Source organism: Xenopus tropicalis, chromosome 4 (assembly GCF_000004195.4).
Source record: "Xenopus tropicalis strain Nigerian chromosome 4, UCB_Xtro_10.0, whole genome shotgun sequence".
NCBI classification, from domain to species: domain Eukaryota; kingdom Metazoa; phylum Chordata; class Amphibia; order Anura; family Pipidae; genus Xenopus; species Xenopus tropicalis.
This window is the reverse complement of record NC_030680.2, coordinates 99,858,475-99,874,956: the sequence shown is the minus strand read 5'-3', so window position 1 is coordinate 99,874,956 and position 16,482 is coordinate 99,858,475. Positions and strand designations below refer to the sequence as shown.

Sequence of the window (16,482 nt, the reverse complement as noted above, 5' to 3'; positions counted from 1 at the left end):
AACTGTGTTAGGGTATTGCAGAGAGAAGTGGTGTATGCTTTGTAATATATTCATGCCCTTGTGCATTTGTCTTTGCTCTCATTTAAATAAAGGGGTTTATATTTAGGAGGGTGCCGATCCCTCTGGCAGTGTGCACCGGGCGTTCTGGTTTGGAGAGCTAGGGTGTGCGGAATAAGCCTCTGTTGTACTTACAGGTCCTTTTCAAAAAATTAGCATATTGTGATAAAGTTCATTATTTTCTTTAATGTACTGATAAACATTAGACTTTCATATATTTTAGATTCATTACACACAACTGAAGTAGTTCAAGCCTTTTCTTGTTTTAATATTGATGATTGTGGCATACAGCTCATGAAAACCCAAAATTCCTATCTCAAAAAATTAGCATATCATGAAAAGGTTCTCTAAACGAGCTATTAACCTAATCATCTGAATCAACAAATTAACTCTAAAAACCTGCAAAAGATTCCTGAGGCTTTTAAAAACTCCCAGCCTGGTTCATTACTCAAAACCGCAATCATGGGTAAGACTGCCGACCTGACTGCTGTCCAGAAGGCCATCATTGACACCCTCAAGCAAGAGGGTAAGACACAGAAAGAAATTTCTGAACAAATAGGCTGTTCCCAGAGTGCTGTATCAAGGCACCTCAGTGGGAAGTCTGTGGGAAGGAAAAAGTGTGGCAGAAAACGCTGCACAACGAGAAGAGGTGACTGGGCCCTGAGGAAGATTGTGGAGAAGGACCGATTCCTGACCTTGGGGGACCTGCGGAAGCAGTGGACTGAGTCTGGAGTAGAAACATCCAGAGCCACCGTGTACAGGCGTGTGCAGGAAATGGGCTACAGGTGCCGCATTCCCCAGGTCAAGCCACTTTTGAACCAGAAACAGCGGCAGAAGCACCTGACCTGGGCTACAGAGAAGCAGCACTGGACTGTTGCTCAGTGGTCCAAAGTATGTCATTCGGAAATCAAGGTGCCAGAGTCTGGAGGAAGACTGGGGAGAGGGAAATGCCAAAATGCCTGAAGTCCAGTGTCAAGTACCCACAGTCAGTGATGGTCTGGGGTGCCATGTCAGCTGCTGGTGTTGGTCCACTGTGTTTTATCAAGGGCAGGGTCAATGCAGCTAGCTATCAGGAGATTTTGGAGCACTTCATGCTTCCATCTGCTGAAAAGCTTTATGGAGATGAAGATTTCATTTTTCAGCACGACCTGGCACCTGCTCACAGTGCCAAAACCACTGGTAAATGGTTTACTGACCATGGTATTACTGTGCTCAATTGGCCTGCCAACTCTCCTGACCTGAACCCCATAGAGAATCTGTGGGATATTGTGAAGAGAAAGTTGAGAGACACAAGACCCAACACTCTGGATGAGCTTAAGGCCGCTATTGAAGCATCCTGGGCCTCCATAACACCTGAGCAGTGCCACAGGCTGATTGCCTCCATGCCACGCCACATTGAAGCAGTCATTTCTGCAAAAGGATTCCCGACCAAGTATTGGAGTGCATAACTGAACATAATTATTTGAAGGTTGACTTTTTTTGTATTAAAAACACTTTTTTTTTATTGGGAGGATGAAATATGCTAATTTTTTGAGATAGGAATTTTGGGTTTTCATGAGCTGTATGCCACAATCATCAATATTAAAACAAGAAAAGGCTTGAACTACTTCAGTTGTGTGTAATGAATCTAAAATATATGAAAGTCTAATGTTTATCAGTACATTACAGAAAATAATGAACTTTATCACAATATGCTAATTTTTTGAAAAGGACCTGTATATTTAGGAGGAGCCCAGGGTTTACTGTTGTGTTTCAGGGACACTATATTGTGTATGCATATGTTTTTTTATAATGTGTAGATAATCCACTAAAGGGGACATATTGTGTGAAAAACAATACTGTGTAAGTTGTACTCATCTAAATATAGAAGGAATGTGTTTTTAAAAGTAGTTTTTTGGTCTGACCCCTGAAACACAGACAGCAAGCTCCAGTAAAGGGGCTATTTTTACAGGTAGTATTAATTTTTAGACCAAAGTGAAATCAGCTCCATATATACCTGTATATGTTTCAGCCGTAGCTTTACTTTTTGCATCTTATTTCCTTATTAACTCTGTGTTCTTTTCCAGAAGCACTACATCGTCCTTATGGCAGTGACTCTGAACCACAGGCTCTTACTGATGCTATCCGCTGGAGTTCCAAGGAGAATCTTTTGGGAGCCACAGAAAGTGATCCCAATCTCTTTCTTGCCCTTTATGATTTTGTTGCCAGTGGCGACAACACACTAAGCATCACCAAAGGTATGTGAAATGAACATGCACATTAGCTACTTTTATTTGCTGCAGTGTCATGATAATTTTATAAGTACCAAATATTTCCTGGGGGTAAATCTACTGTTTCTGACCATGTAACTGTACTGTATGTCTATATATTTTAACAGAAGGGGAATTAAACAAAAATCCAGAAATCCTTTTTATTATTGATATAATATGATAAAAGCAACTTCTGCATTCAGTCCTTTTGAGTGACTTTTTGGAAGGTGATATTAGCCCGTTAATTAATAATTATTTTCTATTTTAGGGGAAAAGCTCCGTGTCCTGTGCTACAACCAGAATGGGGAATGGTGTGAAGTACTGTCTAAGAATGGGCAGGGTTGGGTGCCAAGCAATTACATAACTCCTGTCAACAGCCTGGAAAAACACTCATGGTATCATGGACCCGTGTCTCGGAGTGCTGCAGAGTACCTGCTCAGCAGCCTTATTAATGGTAGTTTTCTGGTGCGTGAAAGTGAGAGTAGTCCTGGTCAGCTCTCCATATCGCTACGCTATGAGGGCCGTGTTTATCACTACCGCATTAACACAGCTTCCGATGGGAAGGTGAGGAGGCCTATTTCTGCAACTTTACACGCAAAGTTCATTTATGAGCAACTTTCGATTATGACTGTATGTTGCCATTTAAATGATAATGGGCTTGAAACTGCCTTATTCATGGAATTTTAAAAATAGAATATTTCATAACCTTGGGCCATAAGAAGCCTTATTTTTGTCCTTTCTCGCTTCATAGGGCTGCTATACTTGTCTTTTATAGCTTCCCTATGAGAATAAAGGATGTCACCATGCAAAGTCCCTTTTATTATGCCTCCTTTCCCCATTGGTGTAGAGCTCTAATTTAAACACAGAGAAGTCTGAGAAGGAAAATGTGTTCATGTGTGAGTAAAAAGCACACACATTTAATCCCCTAACAGAAAAATAAAATGTGTCAAACACTTTGTGTACACTATATGTCCTGAAGGCTTATGTATGTGTATCCTTTATTTAGCATATTATCCCAGATCACCCTAGCACTTCTGCTCTATTACTTGATATATAATAGTGTTTATGCTGTTTCTGTAAGTACTAGTTGAATCAGCAAGAAATAGAGGTTATATGCACCAACGAGTGAATTTTGTGGTGCATATCTTCTTCAACAGCTGCTTCTTTGTTACTTCCTTATCAAATAAACAATGCCATTGCCTGACAAATACCTTTATTTCTCCAGGTGTATGTCACAGCAGAGAGTCGATTCAACACTTTAGCTGAACTAGTTCACCATCATTCTACTGTGGCTGATGGCCTTGTTACTATTCTTCACTACCCGGCACCGAAATGTAACAAGCCCACAGTTTATGGAGTGTCCCCTATCCATGATAAATGGGAAATGGAACGTACTGATATCACTATGAAGCACAAGTTAGGTGGAGGCCAGTATGGCGAAGTGTATGTTGGTGTCTGGAAAAAATACAACCTTACAGTAGCTGTCAAAACACTTAAGGTAATATAAAGATCTGTTATATAATGCAGAAACCTCCATTGTTAATGGAATACTGTCACAAGAAAACATTTAAAAACAGAATTATGCACTGAAATCCATTTTTTTAAAGCTGAAACAGATTTGTTATATTTAATTTTGGAATTTGATTTGGGGATAGCTGTTACCTTACCTGCCTAGGTGCCCCCAGCCACATCACTTGTACTCTGATACACTTTTGTCACTCTTTACTGCTGTGCTGCAAATTATGATTGATGTCACCCCCTCCTCCCCCCCCCCCCAGCAGCCAACAACTGAATAATGGACAGGTAACAAGATAACACCTCGCTGAAACCTTTGGTAAAGGATTCAGCAGTCTGAACTGATAGTGCCTACATGAGCTAATAGCACTCCTGGTACTGTTTTGAATTATGAGTGGGTAAGCAGGCAAAACTGCCTATAATGACCCCAATAATGTGTGGGTTCTCTGCCAGGTAAAATACACTGTGAAAATACAGCTCTATGTGCCCCATTACCTTTAATTAGTTTGTATAGTAAAGGAGATATAGATATATATACACAGTATGCACTTAATAATGGTACACTGTTTTTATGAACGATAACTACAGATCTTCATTATATTTTACAGTGAGGGATAGATGTAGAGGCACCCAAAATACATTAAGTGAGAAGCAGTGGGAACTTCAGCCCAAAATACATTAAATACAGTAAGAGGCAGTATAATGAACTAAATGGAATTAAAATACGAGAGGCAATACATTGACACCCGAGACCCCCTTCATATTTCCTGAAGGCTGGAGAAGATTAGCAATGTAGAGATCAAATGACTTAAGAAATTGTGCCTTGCTAAATGTGCTCATTATAGTGGCCCACCTAGTGGTAGACATGAGAATATCAACCCAGGTGGAGAAACCTGTTTTGCTGTTATGCGACTTGGGTTCTATTGACAGTACATTGAGTGGGAAAAAACTGCTTATCTGAAAGCAGTTCTATTGTGTAATGCTGACTTCTTCCGAAAGCTCAGAATCAGGCGCAATGCACTGAGATGGCTGCCTACACACCAATATTACAGCTAAAAAATACATTTGTTGGTTCTAGAAATTTTAAATGGTAGAATAAATTATTTGCAGTGTACACAGTGTAATTTAGAAAAAAGCACACCATAGAAATCATGCCAGAATCGCTTTATGAAAAAGTTGAATGCAACAAGTATTTCAACCATTAAGTCACAAGGCAGCATTCTTTTCACATAGTTCCAGCATCATTGCATCTGCTATGCAGAGCTGCATTCAGTGTTTTATACTAGACAAACACATTATGATGTGAAAGACTTTAGTGTGCAGATTTTAAGATGGCCTCTCATTTTTTCCATCCTTTTTGCTTTCGTGTAACTGCGACAGTGCCATTATTTTTTGCTTTGCAGCTCTGCTTACTTTACAAGTAGGTTTCTTCCCAGGCTCCAAGTAAGCCATTTGTGCTGGGGCCAAACAAACAAAAATGTTACATGTTTGCTTGGCTTATATATGTGATAATTTGTTTTAATATCTCTTTTTCTGCTCTATCCAGGAAGACACTATGGAAGTGGAGGAGTTTCTGAAGGAAGCAGCAGTAATGAAGGAAATTAAACACCCCAACCTAGTGCAACTTCTGGGTATGTAACCTAAAGAAAGTATTCAAAGCATTACCCATAAGAATGAGTGAATGTGTGTGTAATATGTACAGGATCTACATTAGTCTTTTGGCTCTCGGTTTCTTCCATTAGTCAGTCTGTCTTTGTTCCCTTTGGCTGTGTTTTTTTGATGCATGTACAAGTGTCTTCATTCTGTGATGCAGTGCACTGTCCAGGTAGAATGTAATACACTATTAAATGAAGGAATGAATATTTTTAGATACTACGTAAAAGTAAGAATGACCTTTGGGATACCTGCTTATTAAAACCTGTAATAGCCTATTCTTCCTACAATATATTTATCTGTCATCTTAACTATGTTCTTAGGTGTTTGCACACTGGAGCCCCCATTTTACATAGTAACTGAATACATGCACTATGGGAACCTTCTAGACTATTTACGTGAATGTAATAGGGAAGAGGTGACTGCTGTTGTGCTACTTTACATGGCCACTCAGATCTCCTCTGCAATGGAATATCTGGAAAGAAAGAATTTTATCCATCGGTGAGTTGCATATATAGGTACCTTGAGTAATTTTATAGTCCAGCAAATCCATCAGTAACACATTGTGAGGTCTGGGAACTTAAATTATAGCTTTGTGTCTTTCAGTTGGCAACTTTGTATACATAGTAGTGGGTTGCAAGATGTATCTATACGCAGACACTGAGTTTCACTTTGAAAATCCTAATACAAAACAATAAAATGTTTAGATAACTTACTAAAAGTGTTTATTAGAATACAAAAGTATAATATACAGTGGCAACTTTTCTCTCCCATTGTACACTTTTCATGCATCATTGACTATGAGCTGTGAGATCACAAAGAAATGCTAAAGCCCCAAAAATCTGAAAAATTTAGCTGTTTTTTTTTTTTACAAGTTCTGTTGGAAAGTAGGTCATTGCCAGTCTTACGGATCACTTTCTGACATTACTCTGCAGATGCTCTGAGTTAGTGTAGTAATTGTTTTTTGGGATTTAGTTATATGAAGCATTTTTTTAATTAATCCAAATTGCAAAAAATACTTGTTGAGGCACGTACTACGGTAGAACCCCCATTTTACATTTTTCGGCGGACCAGAATAAAATGGTTTATAATCTGGGAAAATTCAAAATCTGGGAAATGGACAAAAACAGTGTAAAACTTAACATAAGGCTATGTTAAATTGAGGTTTCACTGTACTGTAGTAAAAACAATTTGGCTGAAAGGTAAGCACCTGTACTACTCTAGCTTCCACTCATTACTAATGCATACACAGTGTGTATCTCTAAGGCCTCAAGGCTATGGTAGATAAAAAGTGATGAACAGACTGCAAGCCAGCACCAAACCGGATTCCACAATTTCTCCGTGTTCACCTTACTAGACCAAGAATTCTTCAATGATGAAGTTAATCTTCTTAAAACCGCCTTTATTCACTTAATTGGCAAAGACCAGGATAGCAACGTTCGAGGTCTACATTGACCCGTTATCAAGCTTTGGCTTGAAGCCTTAGCTTGATAAAGGGTCAATGAAGACCTGAACCTTACTATCCTGGTCTGTGCCAATTTTGTGAATAAAGGCGGTTTTAAGAAGATTAAATTCAAATTTATTTGTCTCATACACAGTATGATATAAAGTGAAATGCTTATACGATACGATTCATTTGGAGTGCTGTTCATAATTGGAGATTAGAAGTGATTGTCAATTCTGTATCCTGTTGTATTCATCTACACATGTTTAACCCCTTTAAAGTTAATAATCCCTTGAACTCATTAATGAGGATGTAAGGTTGTGTCCTTTTTTAATGTCTATACTAAATACCCTTGATTTTTCTGTAGGGATTTGGCTGCACGAAATTGTCTTGTGGGGGAAAATCATGTGGTGAAAGTAGCGGACTTTGGACTGAGCCGCCTTATGACTGGTGATACGTATACAGCACATGCTGGTGCTAAATTCCCAATTAAATGGACTGCTCCAGAAAGTTTGGCATATAATACATTCTCCATAAAATCAGATGTTTGGGGTAAGAGAGAGTTTGTTATGTACTTTATTTACTTTGTCTACTTTCTGATACTGCAATGTACTTTTATACCATTTAAAGAGGTGCAGGGGGGTTTGGTTTAAAATCCACTCTAATTCTAAATAACAGAGAAACGTCCTTAATGACATTCCTAGAACTTTCACTAAGGTGTATTTAAAATAATGTGACATATTCAGTATCAACCACATCACAACGTCAAATCGTTTTGGATGCGAGTGATTTGGTATAGAATATAAACAATTCCCTAATTCAGATTAGAGGTACATTAAATCTGATCGAGTCACAGTTAGTTCCCACATACCAATATCCTTTTGTTTTTAGAGTGTTTTCTCTATCAGTGTTTGCTCTATCTCTGCATGCCTTAAAAATATTATCAAGCTCATAGTGGAAGACTGAAGTACCTTTTAAAGCATTAACATAACCTCTCAGTCCTTTCTACTGACATCAGGTATTTGTGACATGAAATCAACCTTAAATCTCTCTCCAACATTACTGGAATTCTTTAAATTGCTAATAATCTGTATATTTGTAAATTAAATTTGTTGTTGAAAATATGCCAAGCTTTATTCTAAAATCTGCTGAAACCTGTCCTTAAGAAGCTTTCATTTGTTTACTGCAGCGTTTGGGGTACTTCTATGGGAAATTGCAACCTATGGAATGTCACCCTATCCTGGTATAGACCTTTCTCAAGTGTATGACTTGTTAGAGAAGGGATATCGCATGGAACAGCCAGAAGGGTGTCCTCCCAAAGTGTACGAGCTCATGAGAGCATGTAAGTACTTTTTGCAAATAATCTCACTCACCTTTATTGTTTTCTAAATTAACAGCAGTCCTTTCTTAATATATATGTCTTGTGATACACAAATTGTTTTTGCTTTGTTGTTAAAAGCAAGAACCACCTATTTCAAGGACCCAAAGGCATTTACCATGCATGATATTTCTTACTGAGACTGCTTTCTTCTTAGGCTGGCAGTGGAATCCATCAGACAGGCCATCTTTTTCAGAGACTCATCAAGCTTTTGAGACCATGTTTCATGATTCAAATATTAATGAGGGTAAGTCTATTAACTTGTATTGTGGGTTTCCACCAAAAATTCAGAATAGCAATTAAAATGAATTACAATTATATAGATTGTTCTTCAATTTTTGGGTTTTCCACCATTTTTCAACAACATATGGCCTCCGAAGAAAAAGCTTTTAGGAATACTGATATGGGAAAACATTTTTTTTTTTTCAAAATACATTGGTTAATAGAGCTTCTTTAACAAAATCATGCATTGAAATCAATTTTTCAAAAGAGCAAATAGATCTTTGTATATTTAAGTTTGAAATTTGATGTGGGCCCAGCCATGTTTTTTAGTTTCCCATATGCCCTTGGCCATGTGATTCTGCTCTGATAAACTTAAAGGAACAGTAACACAAAATGAGAATGGTTTAAAGTAATTTTCAAAGATAATGTGCTGTGTGTGTATGTATGTGTGTGTGTGTGTGTGTGTGTGTATATATATATATATATATATATATATATATATATATATATATATATATAACATATTACTGTGATACACTTCATATTTTTTGGTGTTACTGTTCATTTAAGTCACTCTTTGATGCTGCACTGCAAGGAATTTCACCCCTTCCTTTCTACTCCAGCAACCTATCAGCGGAACAATGGGTAGGTAACAAGATAACCGCTCACTAACATCTACATTGCTTAGTGGTAGACATGAGAATAGCACCCAATATTTAAATACCCAAGTCTGGTCATCACTCCTCTAGTTACACTCAGTAGGAGAAATAGCTTATCTGAAAGCAGTTGCATTGTGCAGTGCTGGCTCTTTCTGAAAGCCCAGGATCAGGCACAATGAACTGAGATGGCTGCCTACTCACCAATAGTACATCTAAAAAATACACTTACTGGTTAAAGAATACAGTTTTAAATGGTAGAGTGAATTATTTGCTATATAAACAGTGTAATTTAGTAATAAAAACTACACAATAAAAATCTTGACAGTATCCCTTTAGGAACTGGCATAAATGGTATACAAAGGCAAATCTCTGATTGGAAATGTTTATCTAACATGGCATATTAGCAAGCTTTGATATACATTTTATATTTGGTTAAGTTATTTGCTTGTTTCAGAAATGTGTCCATCCCTGTTTTAATAGGCTATATAGCCACTGGTTATAGTTGTTCGGTTATTTATTTATTGTATTTGAGTTTGCCTATATTATTGTTTATCTCTGTCTTCAGAGGTAGCAGAAGAGCTAGGACGCACAGCTGTTACTTCATCATCAGTTTCATATCAATGCCGGCTCCCCATGCTGCCCTCAAAATCTCGCACCTTAAAGAAAAAGGCAGAGAACAAGGAGAACATTGAAGGCACAGGGGATTCCTCAGACAACTCTACTTCCAGTTCTACACCAGGTATTCTGAAGATTTTTTTTATTTTTGTAACTGAAATTAATTTATTATGTCAGTTTTTTGTAGGCCAGTGTTAGAGAAATATATCAGAGATATTGTATACTGACAAATCTGTCAAATAACTCTTTTAGTCAAAACTACACTACTTGTACGCAGTGTTGTGAATATTACTAATTGTTCATATACAAATCACTTTTGCATTGGTAACAGCATACTTTAAATTCAAGAAAAATACAACAAAGGTCTGAATATTGCCATGTCTTGGCATTATAATGTGTCATGTGCTATGGAGGAAGTTGCTCCTTCCTTTCCAGAAGGCTGTAACCTTTTTTTGGCAGGAAGTGACAAAAAAAGAGAAAATAGTCTGCTATAATTGGACACATGCAGTATTCTCTGTCCTAGATTCTCAGAATACATGATGTCTGAATTTTTTTCCAAACCTCAGTCATCATGCTGGAGAGACTTTTTATTTTCCCCATTATCCTTTAGTGGTGTGCATGCTAGTGATGGACCCGCGGGTTTACCCTTAAGTCAGGCAGGTTAGGGTTGAAATTTGGGTAACCTTTGCAGGTTTGGGTTGGGTGCGGATCAGACTGGGGAATTTGCACTCTTCCTCTGCTCCTGAAGTTTTCCTCTCTTGGAACCTAAGGCATCCACAGGAGGAGTGCTCAGAGAGGAAATATACGGGTATGGGTTGGGTGGAGGGCCCTACAATGGCTGCAGTTTGCAGGTAAGTGTCGGGTACAGGTTAATGTTTTGTGGTTTGAGTTTTTCCTGATCCACACATCACTAGTGCATGGAATGTGATGGACTTTAAAGCATGAACTTAATTATGTTGTGGTTTAGCAATGTGTTTTATTAATTTGTATTACTATTGTCCATTAACAAGTTTATGGCTTTTTTTTTTGTAAATTGTTGTGTATTTCTTCAGGTTTGACTAATTTCAACAGTGTGACTATAACATGAAAGAGGCACATATTGGTGAATCCTGTATTTTCCAATGCAATGATACTCTGCTCATCCAGTAATCTGCCAGGAAAGTAACATAGGAAAGATCCTTTTCAGTATCGCCATCTTATGTTACTGACCTGCCTGAGCAGAGAAGTAAGGCACATTCCTAGTCATTTTTACCTTGTATGAACTTTGATCAAAAGCAAATGGAGTCAGAGACACAAGCACAGAGTTACCCTGGACCACTTTTGGTAGTGTATTGGGATGGAATGGCATGTTTTAGCATGCCATTCTATTCAGAATTGAATCCTGAAAATACTGGGTAGCTGTTTATAAGACAAATATTAATTTATTATGTTCCATGGAATATCAAGAGAATGTAGTTAATTTCCAATCTTCTCGATTTTTTTAATCTAAAAATCCCCCTCTCAATTTTACTTCATTAGGATTGCTTCACGGTTCTCCTGTAGCCAGTGGCTCTCCTGCACTTCCACGCAAACAGAGGGATAAATCCCCAAGCAGCCTTTTGGGGGACACCAAGGAAACAACCTTCACCCGTGACCGTAAAGGGGGATTCTTCAGTTCTTTCATGAAGAAAAAAAGTGCCCCACAGCCCCCAAAACGCAGCAGTTCATTTCGAGAAATGGAAAACCAACCTCATAAAAGGCCAGAGCTGACAGGAGAACTCCCTTCATTTCAACAGCTTGATAGTTTAGACTCCCCTGCATCCCCTGGTTCCCATAAATGCTATGGTGGTGGATCACAACGTAGTTTTCCACCAGAAGATGTCATAGGAGGAATAGGAGGAGGCTGGACTGGAATTTCTGGTTTTTTTACTCCACGTCTTATCAAAAAGACTTTTGGACTGCGAACAGGAAAGTCAGGAAGCAGTGGGGAGGAACCCAAACCTTTTCCCCGGTCTAATTCAACCTCTTCAATGTCTCCTGCGGTTCCTGAACAAGACAGGCTGTCTATGACTCTGCCCAGAAATTGCCATCGGACTAAGGTCCAATTGGACCGTACCACCTCCATTTCCTCACAGCCTGAAGAGAGCCAGCATGACCTTCAAAGGAGTGGATTAGAGATTCAGCCAGTCAGGGACAGGGTAAAGCCCAAGATGCTTCCACGAACTGGTGTTAGTGAGAGAAATGGTGGTTTGCGAACTGGTGCAGATGAGAAGTCATCACCCAATAAGCACACAGGAGGTGCAACTTCAGCCTTTTCTACAGCAGCCCACAACCACAAGGTGCCCGTTCTCATTTCACCATCACCAAGGAATGCATCTACTGAGGTGCAACTGGTTGGGATGGACTCCCTGGGTCACACCTTCAAATTGCTTCAGGAACACGTCCCACCAACTGGCTCTGAGAGGGATAGGCCTTCTCATCGCCGGCTTAAGCCAAAGTGTGCCCCACCACCTCCCCCAAACCTGCGCCTTCTTCAGCCTCCACAAGCTGAGGACACAGCCACTGCTGCACCTACACTACCTTGCTTGGAAAGGACGACTAAGCCTTCTAGGCCTATGTTACCCCCTCCGCCTTCTGTTAACCAGACAGGAAAGCTCTCAAATGGAGCAGCTGGGGTTGGAAGAAGTGTGCTGAGGAAGCCAAAGCAGCCAACGGAGAGGGTTCCTGCTGAAAAAATAAGCAAAGAGGCTCTTCTTCAGTGTGCAGGGTTGCTATCCGATGCCCTCGCTTTACCCCAACCCAACAGTCAACTTGTAGATACAGGACATCAACTTCTGGACTATTGTACAGGTTATGTGGACTCTATCTCCCAAACAAGAAATAAATTTGCCTTTCGTGAGGCTGTCAGTCGACTGGAGGTGAGCTTACAGGAACTGCAGGTGTCTTCAGCTGGTAGTGGGGGTGCCTCCACAGCTCCCCCTGGTGCAAATCCTGTACTGAATCACTTGTTATCATGTGTACAGGAAATCAGTGACGTTGTGCAGAGGTAGCTACTGATATTTATGCTGAAAAATGTGGGAGGCATTTCTAACTTCTAACCCAGCTTTATAAAATAGCATCCTCCCACTATGAAATACACTGCTGTGTGTAGGCAGTGAGTAGTAACCTCAGCGCTGGGACTGGCCAGTAAAGGGGCTTTGGCCTCCCCAGCACTATGGTTTTAACATGTCAGTTCTGCTGGAAAATACTGGCAGGCAATGCAGCCCAGCAGTAAATATTTTAAGAGAAATCGATATCCAGTAAATATTTTATGTTTCTTCTCCATATCTTCCTATCCCATCTCAGGTTTTTTTGTTTTGTTTTTAGACATATATGTATATTATATATTTTAAATTGGAGATTTCTTTCCTCCCTACTGTTTGGGTCCAAATAGGATATTGGCTAAGTTGGAATGTTCTTTATTTGATAAGCATTTCTGTGTCTAGATAGTGCCAGGAATGAGTGGTGGTTAGGTCTAGTGTCATTTAAAGTAAGAAAAACTGAAAGCAAAAAGAGAGTATCACTGTATGGGAAGTGTTGGAAGGAAAACTGCCTTTGGGGCATATATATTATAGTGAGTAAGCCAACATCACTGGTGATGTTGCCCATAGCCACCTGTCAGATCTTTGCTTTTGTTTTCTAACTTGTAGGTGACAGTTTAAATCTAATTGCTGATTGGTTGCTAAGAGCAATATCACCAGTGAAGTTGGCTTTCATACTATAATAAATATGCTCTTTTGTGTCTATACCTCATTTAGCTTCTTTGCTGCTAAAGGGGCCTGGTGGCCATATCTTTTGCACCATACTAATATGGGCCCCTTGAGGAACAGGCCTCTTTTGCAGTGGACAATTCATAATACCCATTATGGCCTTTTTGTAGGCACAGATCTTACATGAAAAAGACTAAACTTTTTTTTTTCTATAGTGCTTATGTTGATGGTTACTTTCCCTTTGCTAGTTCATTCCAGCCATTACACCCGGCATCACTGTAGTCAATCTGTGTTGCCCCTGTTTCATTATTAACAACATTCCTGAACAATTTTATAATTTAGCACAGGTCATTGTTGAAATCCATGCAGTTTTAAACGGAGTTGGAATGGACATTTTCTCAGAAAGCAATGCTCTCCTGTCTTTTCAGTAGCCATGCTATGGGAGACCTTGAGCAGCTGAAGTGTTACCCAATAATGTTGAGGAGCAGCTTGTATTTTATTGCCATTCTTTTATTTTAAGCAGCTTAAATTGAAAGCCAAGCGCAATGCTTGTGGGTATATTTTTCAGGAATTTAGCCATTTAAAAGTGCTCCAATTTTAAGGAGCTGTAAATTTTTTCCCCCTCTAGTTTAATGGAAATTATACATGGTTTATCAGTACCTGAAAGGTAGATCACCTTTCTCAGTAAAAGCAATTGAGGTAGAAGTTTACCATATTATTTTGCTTTTGCATTAATATTGTCTGTTTTGAATAGAAGCTGCTATTGAGACCGTTTCAAAAACATTGATTCACTGAATGTTTCTTTCCATTGCAAAAACCCAGTCTTTTCCCCTTGGCACGATGATAGGTTTCCTGGGAGGTTTTCAGGATAAGAGTAGGATACTCAGGCTCTTTAAATCAATGTATAAAAAGTATTCTACATTGGAATGGTTATATTCGGCCGATATGTTGGTACAGTATTAAATTAATTCATATTTTTGTTACAATGGCCCGAAGTACTTGCACCTGGACTATACTGGAAAATAGGCAGAACTGGAGTTTTAAGCTGAATAACTGGCAGCACTTGTACATGCAAACACATTTCCCTGCACATCAAAACTAAAAAGGTGTGCGTGCTCTCCCGCCCAATCAAGGGACCTCTCTATGTTAACACTATAGGTAGAGTTCTCCAGCACATCTCATCATTTATTTATATGGCATCAGAAAGTTAATCGTGCTTTACATTAACTTTTAACTGACAGGGATCTTAAATAATTTCACCAACAAGGGTTACAGAGTGAAAAACAGGATCTTATAGGTTATACTTTCTTTAATGGGCAGAAATATTAGCATACATGAATATCCAAATGCTAACAGCCTGTAGTTAGGAGGTACCAATCATTCAGTCTGAACTTGTGGACTTCAGCCTAGCCCTGTATAATATGAAAAAAAAAGTCTTGAGCAGTTAAGTACCACATGGGTCATGATCTTCATGTGACATAATAAGCACTTTTTTGGGGTCTGTTCTAGTTTCTACCTTAAAACTGTCTATATTCAATATACAGGCAGAGAGTTCCAGCATGTGAAATCATTCTTCATTTTTGACAGATCTGCTGTTTCTCTGTAATAAGGCAGTACCAACATTTATTTTTTTGTCAGAGCAATCCTATTATGCTGTTAATGTTTTAATATTACAGTTGCCTTAGGGCAAAGGCACACAAAGAGGTTTGTCTGCTTTCCTCTGCAGGTTCTTAGTGTAGCACCACACAGGCCATCTTTGGGCCTGTCAATGGAGCTACGGAGGTGTGTATATTGAGCAGATCTGCTTTTCGCTGCCTCTATAAAAAAAAAACACCTGTGGAGGAAAGCAGACAATCCACTGTTTGCCCTTGCCCTAAGGGCTCCATATTTCAAAAAGACCCCTTCTTCTGTAAAACCACAGACCCAGGGTGTTCTGGATAATAGATCCCATAACTGTATTGCTATACAAATGCCTTCAATAGAACATCAAGCAAACTGTACTCCGATGTTCTCTTCTTCTATATTCCTGCTGAGCAGCATCTGCATGGCATCCACTCTCACTAAATCCATGGCTTGCTTTATGCTCTCGTGAATAAGTGCTTAATACCTGAGAATGCACTTTTGCCTGCCGCTGTCAGTTGTACAGGGGGTGAAGGCAGTCGGTTTGGCAGGGCTTTAATTGTTTCTTTGAAACTGCCGCTCTAAAGAGCATTGCCCACTATGTGACCTGTTACATCATATTAAAGGGAGAAAAGGTCATTCTTTACGAAAGTGTTTTTATTTGTTTAACCAGTTGTATTGAGACAAAACAAGGGAACATTAAATGCTGGACTTACCATTTTTACTTTTGTTATGGACTAATTAGGTAAGATAAAAATGAGGGGAAGTTTGCAATAGGTTCAGTAACCCATATGATCAAATGAGATGTTGATGTTTAAACAGGTGACCAGTAAATGCTATCATCTGCTTAGCTGCTATGGGATACAAGACCTGGTGCAGATGTTACACCATGTATGTATTTTGTGTGCATACATTTTACTGCATGGCCACCAAACAGTGCTCTTGATCCATAGCGTATGCTGTGATATCCAGGGCTAGAATTCCTTGCTCTGTTATCCCTCAGGGAGTGAGGCTGCTACTGAATTGACTGACATGCCTTGTAGTAATCTGTTACTTACATATTGCATAAGTCTGGTTGAATGCCGGTGTAGAACATGCTGGTGTTTAATACTTGTCCTTCTTCCACTAGAACTCTAATATAAATGACACTATATGTTTTAAAGGTGCTGTGTTCAACATGGAGCCTGAACACAGGACTTGTGTTAGAGTCTGCGGGGCACATTTTAAACAAAATTAAAATGAAAAATGATTTGGGTTTTTTTCCCCCTAATAGTCATCAAATTGTGAATGCAAATCCTATTTATTTGGCTTATGCTTTGTAATATTGGTAAATGTGCACTCT

At 39.1% G+C, this 16,482-nt stretch overlaps 1 protein-coding gene across 1 annotated transcript in view; it reads left to right on the top strand.

Moving 5' to 3' along the window:
• abl2 (ABL proto-oncogene 2, non-receptor tyrosine kinase) overlaps positions 1-15,920 on the top strand; it is a 32,079-nt gene extending 16,159 nt beyond the window's left edge. The window contains exons 2-11 of the mRNA XM_002937359.5: positions 2,124-2,294; positions 2,575-2,870; positions 3,532-3,804; positions 5,368-5,452; positions 5,798-5,975; positions 7,286-7,470; positions 8,108-8,260; positions 8,454-8,543; positions 9,743-9,916; positions 11,311-15,920. Coding sequence (XP_002937405.1) covers positions 2,124-2,294; positions 2,575-2,870; positions 3,532-3,804; positions 5,368-5,452; positions 5,798-5,975; positions 7,286-7,470; positions 8,108-8,260; positions 8,454-8,543; positions 9,743-9,916; positions 11,311-12,821 — 3,116 coding nt within the window. The 3' untranslated portion in view covers positions 12,822-15,920. The remainder of the gene's footprint in view (positions 1-2,123; positions 2,295-2,574; positions 2,871-3,531; positions 3,805-5,367; positions 5,453-5,797; positions 5,976-7,285; positions 7,471-8,107; positions 8,261-8,453; positions 8,544-9,742; positions 9,917-11,310) is intronic.
• The last annotated feature ends 562 nt before the right edge of the window (positions 15,921-16,482 follow it).